General features: G+C 50.0%; 1 protein-coding gene across 1 annotated transcript; it reads right to left on the bottom strand.

Moving 5' to 3' along the window:
* Positions 1-1,563: 1,563 nt before the first annotated feature.
* Positions 1,564-8,095, bottom strand: LOC120898593 (vitellogenin-A1-like). Its single transcript, XM_040304669.1, has 3 exons — positions 7,987-8,095; positions 2,947-7,887; positions 1,564-2,872 (listed from the first exon to the last, which is right to left on the bottom strand). Exons 1-3 carry the CDS (start codon positions 8,015-8,017, stop codon positions 1,689-1,691), a joined length of 6,156 nt encoding a protein of 2,051 aa, XP_040160603.1. The 5' UTR covers positions 8,018-8,095; the 3' UTR covers positions 1,564-1,688.
* Positions 8,096-8,306: the final 211 nt, after the last annotated feature.

The following is an 8,306-nucleotide window of genomic DNA, read 5'->3' as shown; positions in this document are numbered from 1 at the left end:
TAATGTTTGATTTTAGAATTTTACTTCATAGAAAAACGACTACAAATTTCTATATCAAATTATTTCATAGGTTGGTTAAACTAAACCATCAATAAATTACATGTTGTAGGTGAGTCTCACGTTGTTATTTCATTTATATCCAGTAGAATATAGTAGATGCAGTAGCACCTTTTTCTCAGAAATTATCATTAAGACTAGCGATCGACGAAGTGCGGCCCGCGAAAAGATTTGCCAGCATTTGAACGTTGGGAAGAAACTATTAGTTTACAACTTACTGAACCTCTTTTCATACCGTCGTACTCTTGCAACTTTCATTATTGCGGACCAATATGGATTGACGGATCAATTATTATAGTCGAGTTGAACTCGAGGTCAAAATTTCCCGTATGTAATACTAACATTATTTCCGCACGACGATGAGATATTCACAATGATGAAAATCGCATACGAAATTTTGTATAGAGAAAATACACCTAGGTCTTTACTGATTTTATGGGTATAACTGAAGTTTTGCATGCGTCAATGCCTTTTGCCAACGTAATATCGTGTCAATTATCTGCAATACAACGATTTAAAAATCATGAAATAGCTCTATGAATTTTTCTCGCGGTAGTATATTTTCTCTGATCCATTAGTTCTCCTTTATTTCATACTAATTATTTGGCTTCAATGTTATCGATTTTAGGAAAAAATTGTCGAATTGGAAAACATCATCCAACATTTAACAAATCCTGATGATTTTGTTTACGAGTACAACGATTGTCAAAGAGCTTTTTCATGAGAAATTAATTATTAGTTATTATTTGTTAGGAATATTGTTTACGGCATGGTGAGGCATGGTATAGCAGTCAGTTCGAACGACTTAACATCATGACCATAGTGGGTTCAAGCCTCATATGAACCGTCCCCCCGTAGCAAGCATTAACTATCCGCCTGGGTGGTACTCAATAAGTCTCGAGAGGCTGTATAGGCTGACATGTCGCAGCGTAGGACGTTACGCCAAAATAGAAGAAATTTGCGGCATGGGAAGAGAGGGGGGCATCAATAAAAGATGTTGTCTTTGATCGTGGCTTATCACACTTTTTCGCACTATGTTGCCGATCATTGACTGATGAATTTTTACATTTAGTTGTTAATAATAGGAAGTACTAATTTTGAACCTCACTTGGATGATATAACAACTAACACAACAACATCACAATTCGTGTTGCTTGATATCATTTACCATTTAGTTTGTTTCTCACATTTTATACAATGAGCACTTAAATTAAGTGCAAAAATAAAACAAAAAATGCATTCTTCTGGCCCGCGGCACTTGATCATTTACTGAATTAAAAATTTGGCTCTTTACCTCAAACATTTTATGATCCCTTTATATACCCTATTAATGATTCCATGCTTTTGTAATATATACATATTATTCTGTATAGGATTACAACTAAGCTCGAGATGATGCCAAAATGTGTTGGCACGTCCAGTTAAGACGAGTATATTTGCTCATCCGAGTTCACCAACTGGTTGCTGATAGATAGTTTAGTTTTAATAAGTTCTTTAGACCATAGGTTTTCATAAAATGCTCTTTTTATTGTAAATACACCTCCATTTTTTTATACATTTTCATAATGCTTGATTTCGATTCTTTCACAAACGGTTCATTTGGCTCGTGGTTTCAGTTTGATTTGTGGTTTTTAGTAGACGTGCACACATTTCTTGGGCAAGAAAAACTTGACGGTCTTGGTGACCGACTTGTTGCTCATGTCCGGGTTGACTCCCTTGCGGATCTGCTGCTTGTACAGCTGAGCCACGGAATCGGTAGCGTCACGGCAGTGGACATCGACGTACTTGGGAGCCTTTTCGGTAGCCTTGCATTGCGAAGCGCAAGTTGGGAGCGGACGGCTAGTGAAGCAAATCTTGTCACCCTGCTCGACGTACTGAGCCTGGTATTTCACGGGGCACTCCTTTTCGGTGTATTGCTGCTTCTCAAAGAAGTGCTCACGGTTCGGCTTGCGCTCTTCCGACGAGGACGAGTTGGAATCATCAGATTCATCCGACGACGACGAAGACTCGGACGAGGATGAGTCCGAAAGATCAAAGTCCTTGTAGTAGTAGTTGTAACGCTGACGTCCGGCTTCCTGCTCGCTGATGACGTTGCCGAAGTAGTACTGGGGCTTGACGCAGTGCTGCTGAGCCTTCTGGTGGTACTCGGTGAAGTAGGCCTGAGCTGGCCCACTGCAGTTCATGCCGGTGAGCGCGTACGAAGCGGCAAAGTATTCAGGCTTGCGCATGACGCACTGGTCGGGGGTGATGAAGTCGTCCTCTCCTTCGCCATTGTTGGTACCGCAAAGACCGACGAAGTTGTTGAAGTACGACTGGTCGGCGAAGAAACGGGCACGGTATCCGTCGAACACGATCTTGATGTCGTCATCGCGGAAGCTGATCTCCAGCTCGTTGCCAGGCAGGGCATAGACGCGGATCAGCGGCTGATCGCCACCATCATCATTGGTGTACATTTCGACGGCGTACTTCTCGTGGATCTGCTGGGGCTTGCCATTGATGTAGACCATCGGGAGCTCGTGTCCGTGGGGGATGATATCGATGTTGTAGTCGTTCTGCTTGTACTGGCCAAGGATAGCCTTCAAGAAGAGCTGGTTGTCCTCGCCGTGACGGGCCAGGATGGTGATCTGCTCATCCTCTCCGAAGCCGTTCTTCCAGTTGTATTCGTAGTCCGAGTTCATGAAGTGCGAGTCCTGGGCGTAGAAATAGTAGTCAGGCTTGACGGTGTGCAGCACAACATGCCAGCAGTTGCCAAGCTCATAGTCGTAGGTCTTTCCATCGAAGGTGTTGACGAATTTGTTCGACACAGCGCAAGATGCTGTAGAGGAAAGAAAACAATTATTGGTATCTTTGGAGCGTGTAATAATGATGATGTTCCGCCAGTATACTTACGATGGTAGTTTCCGCGGTAAGCGTAGTTGAACATGCGCTCGTAGTAGTCAAAGTCGGGGTGGACGGAGAAGAAGTAACGGGCGTATTCGCTTTCGATCGGGTAGTTCTGGATAGCGAAGCTACGGTCAGATCCGTAGAAGGAAGCGTTGTAGTAATCAAAGTACGGAGCCAGCTGGAAGTCGATCTGGAACTGGTTGTGCTTGCCCTGGAAGAAGTAGTCCTCGTTCCAGTACGGGAAGGTGAAGTAACGAGCGTAGTCGAAGAACTGGTAGGTCAGGTTCTTTGCATAGTTCGAGACATCCTTGTACTCAAAGTTGAACGAGTACTGATCGAAGTATCCGGCCTGGCGAGTGGCGTTTTGACATGCGGGCAGTTGGAAGTATCCCTGGTCCATCTGCTGTTTGCAGCTCTGGCCAGCCTCGGAGATACGCAGGAAGTGGCGGTAGGGCTCCGACTGGATCAGCTTACCCTTCATCGAGACGTGCGATCCTCCCTGGCACTTCTCACCGTATGCCAGCTCCCAGTTCATGCTTCCGACCTTGTCAAAGTTGAGAACATTGAGGAAGTTGAGCTTAGGCATGTTCGGGTACTGGTTGGTGGCCGAGAAGCACATCTGGAACTGCTTGCCAGAGAACGGAATGAACTCGAAGAAGGCACTGGACGACACGTACGGGCTGAAGGACAGGAACATCAACAGACGCTCCTTCTCGTCGACTGGGCTGTCGGCATAGGCGGTGGTAAACACGAACTCAGCCTTCTGCTGCTTGCCCTCGAACACGATTCCGAAATCGTAGACATTGACATCGCTGTTGCGAATACCGGCACCAGCGTTGCGCATGAACTGCTCCTGTCGGCGCTGGCTTCCGGCGTAGTACACGAAGGGCTGGGCGTAGTTGTACTCGTTGTAGAATCCAGAGTATCCGTGGCGACTCTTCGGGTGTTTCACGTCGGCGGTCTGGAAGTCCTGGTCGTAGTCGGCCTGCTTGTGCTGTAGCACAAACTTGACATTCTTCACGCTGGTGCGCTGAGCATCGTAGTACAGGTTAAACTGATGGTAGTGGTAGGTCTCCGAGGCGAACGGATAGACCAGCGCAGACCAGTAGTCGTGCTGCTCAATGTGCTTCATCAGGTAGGCGTAGTCGATGAAGTCCTTGTCGTACTTGGCCTGGAAGCGCAGAGCAAAGCCGGTCAGCGACTGACCGAACGACTGCTCGAACGACTTGGTGGTTTGGGCGCGATCGTGCAGAATGTGCACGCTCGGCTGCTCGGCCATCGGGCGCAGATCGGCGATGTCCTTGTATCCGGTGTACGGCCACGAGCTCATGTGGAAGAGTAGCACGTCCTTCTTGGGCTCCAGTGGCTGCACGTTCACTTCAAAGTCGTTGTTCTCAAAGTCGAAGCCAAAGTCGAAGCTGAATGGCAGGTATCCCTGGAACTTCTTCTGGTAACCGGCGACATAACGCTGGTGGTCGAAGGGCGTAATGAAGCCAACCTTGGCATCAACCAGGCGAGAGTAGGCCATGTTCACATCAGCGGATCCGTTGAACCAACGGGGCATATGGATAAAGTCGTCGTTCTCCTTCTCGGGGTATCCAGTGGGGGTCTTGAAAATGCTCGGGTAGGTGGTGGCAGAGGCCTCGAACTCGAACTTCATCAGAGTCGGGGTCTTCAGGCTGTAGTGGAATGGCAGACCGGTGGCCAGCGGGAAGGCCATGGTGACAACGTTCTGCTGATAGAACTTGGTCATGTTGTAGGCGAAACCATCCTCGAAGTCCTCGAAGTACTTCTTCACAAGGCTCGGGAACTGCTCAATGGTCTGGTTGTTGAAGGCGAAGAAGCGCTCTCCGTTGAAGATCTGAAACATGAACTGACCCTCCAGCTCCTCAGCCTCCTCGGGATCGATGTTCAGCAGCTTGGCGATGCGGGTGGTGGACCACTTCTGGAACTCCTCCTGGTTCTTGTTTCCGAACTGCTCGTAGTAATCGTTCTGGTACTTGTGGTTCTTGTTGTACTGGCTGAAGTAGTCCTTGAACAGGTGCGGATACTGCTTGTAGTACTTGTAGTAATAGTCGCTAGACTTGTACTCCTGGTGCTTGTTGTAGCTGTCGTACTGCTTGTCGAGCAAATCGAAGAACGTCTCCATGCTCGAGATCAGGTAGTAGAAGGTCGAGAAACGCTTCAGGCCACCCATGTTCTTGCGCAGGTGGAAGAAGAAGCCGCTCGGGACGTAGTGGTCGTCAGCAGCGATCTGGGAGAAGTACATGCGGTACGAGAGCTCAAGCTCCTTGAAGGCAAAATCACGCAGGAAAGTGCCAGAGTACTGCAGGCTAAAGTCACGGGGGTTCAGGTGCTTGACAGCGGCCTGTGCGTTCTGGGAGAACTCGTAATCATCATCAAACTCATCAGCCTCGGAAGCGCTCTCCAGAGCGGTCTTGACGGCAGCGCGGACGTACGTGCTCGGGTCGTAGTGGGTCTGCTCAGCCATACGCTGGAGCATGTATACCGGGGGCTTCGTGCGGATCAGCAGGTACACTGCGGCACAACGGACCTCATGGGCATCTCCGGTGTTCTGGTACACCTTGAACAGCACAGAGCGAGCCAGACGCGGGTAGTTCTCGACCAGACGGTCCAGAGCGACAATGAAAGCCAGACGCTGGAAGTGGGTCACTGGGATCTTGCCTTCCAGGTACGGTTCGAAAACGTTCAGGATCTCGGGGTGTCCCAAATGTCCAAGACAGCGGATGTACACCTGCACCTTCACGCTGTCACCAGCCTTGACGGCTTCACGCAGCTGGTGCGCGAACCACGGCACAACCTTGTGAGCCACGATCTTGTAGTCGGCATCAGCCAAACGGCCGAAGCTATACACCGGGTAGTAGTTGTAGGCCGAACGGTTGTTGACCTGGGCACGGTTCAGGAAGTCACAGTAGGAAATGAGAGCGGTGGTGTTCAGGTACTCCTGATGCTGGACAGCGTTAGACGTCACCAGCAGGAAGTACTCGTGCATCACCGTTTCGGTCGGGTAGCGGATGGTCTTGGGCAGAGTAGCGATGACGCTGGCAGCTTCATCACCACGCAGTTTCTTCTCTTCGATCAACTCCTTGATCACCTTGAAGGCAGGCGGGGTACCGGCCTGGGCCAAAGCGTCGCGGAAAGTGTTCCAGGCGTCAACCTTTTTGGCGAACGACTCGCTGTGGTTGCTGCCCTCTTCGCGTTCCTTCTGCGAAACAAACAGCTTCTGGCAAACGTCGTAGATGTCCTGGTAGTGCATGGTGCGCAGAACACGGGCCAAAATGGTGAACTTGTTCAGCGTGTTCGACTTGGGGACCTGGGAGATTTCCTGCAGCTCGTCGGCGATCTCGTAGGCCAGCTTGTAGGCGTAGCGAGAGGCATCGACGTTGTGGGCGTATTGCACGCTGTATCCCTTGTATCCAGTGAAGTAGGGAAGGAAGGGAGTCTGAGGGGCATCCTTCATGCTTTCCGGGATCGGCTGGTAGAACTCCTCGCTGCTCAGCGAGTCGGAGTCGGACTCGGAAGAGCTGTAGAAGTCGTGCTCATCCGACTCCGAAGAGCTGGACGAAGAGCTGCTGGACGAAGAATCATCGGAGCTAGACGAGTCGGACGAGGTGTCGTTTTGCTTACGCAGACGGTACTGGTCGCGCTTGTACGCTTCGTAGTACTGCTTCTCCTTGAAGGCATTCAGATCACGACGGTTGCGGTTTCCACGACGCTCGACTTCCTTAGCCTGCTTCTTGTACTGCTCAGCCGGGCTGATTTTGAAGTTTTCCGTTTCCTCCTCCGAGCTAGAGCTGGACGAGTCCGAAGTGCTGGACGAGTCAGAGTCGGAATCCGAAGACGACGACGACGACGACGACGAAGAGTCATCGGTCTCGTTGGCCGGACGAACGAAGTTGTTCTTATCATGAGCCATGTTGTAGCTGTACACCAGGTCGACGAAGACCTGACGATCGTCAGCTGGGCCTTCGGGGTACTTATCGTAGGGCGTGATTTCATTGAGCGTCATGTTGACCTGAGCGTAGACCATAGCCTTCTGGCTGTTGACCAGCGACGGGCTGACCACAACCTTGTTGACGGTGGACACCGACTGGATGGTATAGTTGTACCAGTTGCCGGTCAGATACATCTGGGTCACTTCCGACTTGGTCATGATGTTACCCATCTGGTTGGTGTTTGGCTTGAAGTCGCTGAACCCGCTGAAGCCAAAGTGGAAGCCCATGCGCTGCTCGCAATGGTCAAAGTTGCGGGACTTGACAACATGGAACACATGCTGGTCCTCCTCGAGCCACTGGGGCTGAGGAACCCATTCCTTGTGGGACTGGAAGTGGAATTCCGGGACTGGGTTGACGTCGTAAAGGGTTTCACATTCGCCGGTCACCGATGGCTCCATGGTCTTGTACACACCGGTGAGGGTGTTGTTCTCCGGGAACTGGTTGAACTCCGACTTGATCACGTACGCTCCCTGAGTGTCCAGCTGCAGCTGGCTGACCCAGCCCTTGAGCATGTTGACCTCGTGGTTGGGGACCGTCTTCTCAACATAGAAGCCCTTGACGGCTCCCTTGTTGTAGTAGATTCCGAAGGGCTTCGAGCTGAATGGCATCGGCTGCCATTTCAGGTTGAAGCGCGACAGTTCAGTGCGGTATCCACGGGGCAGATACTCGTTGAACGCCGCGTACGTCGGACGGTCAATGTAGGCAACGACGTAGTTGTGATCCTTGGGACGGATCACCAAATAGCCGTGCGTCACAATGCCGGTCCAGTAGTCCTCGAGGTCCGGCAGAGCGGTCATGGTTTTCGTCGTCACGTTGTACACGTACTCCTTGTTCGGTTCCCAGGCACCGAACTCGAAGCCCGTCTTGTTGAACGGGCGAGAGGAGGGGAACTCATACTCGTACGAGTACTGGTACGCCGTACACAACCCCACTGTAAAGCACAAAGCAGCACACTAACCGATTAGTTATATTGCACGGCAGATGAAATCCTTCGAATGGAATAGCCAACGATTGAATGAATAACACTTACCAAGAGTGAGGAGGAGTAACTTCGCAATCATGGTTCGGTTGTTCGCAGTTGCCCGGATGCTTTGAATGCACTCCAAAGCTCGAATGTGCCTTCTGGTGGTCACAGGATCATCTTTTATACCTCAAATTTGCTGATCTCACGGTCCTGCTATCATCAAATCTTTTCAGCTGCTTCGAATAGTGTAATGATCGCCGTTTTAAACGATGAAATAATTTTTACTGCCCACATGTTTACAGTTCGATTCTTATCAGTGCAGCACAACGTCTCTGGTAAAATAGGTTAAAGATGGGAGTGTATGGAAGTTTTTTTTTTTTGCTTCA

Source organism: Anopheles arabiensis, chromosome 2 (genome assembly GCF_016920715.1).
Source record: "Anopheles arabiensis isolate DONGOLA chromosome 2, AaraD3, whole genome shotgun sequence".
Classification (NCBI taxonomy): domain Eukaryota; kingdom Metazoa; phylum Arthropoda; class Insecta; order Diptera; family Culicidae; genus Anopheles; species Anopheles arabiensis.
Note: the sequence above shows the minus strand (reverse complement) of the source record. Positions and strands in the feature narration are given on the sequence as shown.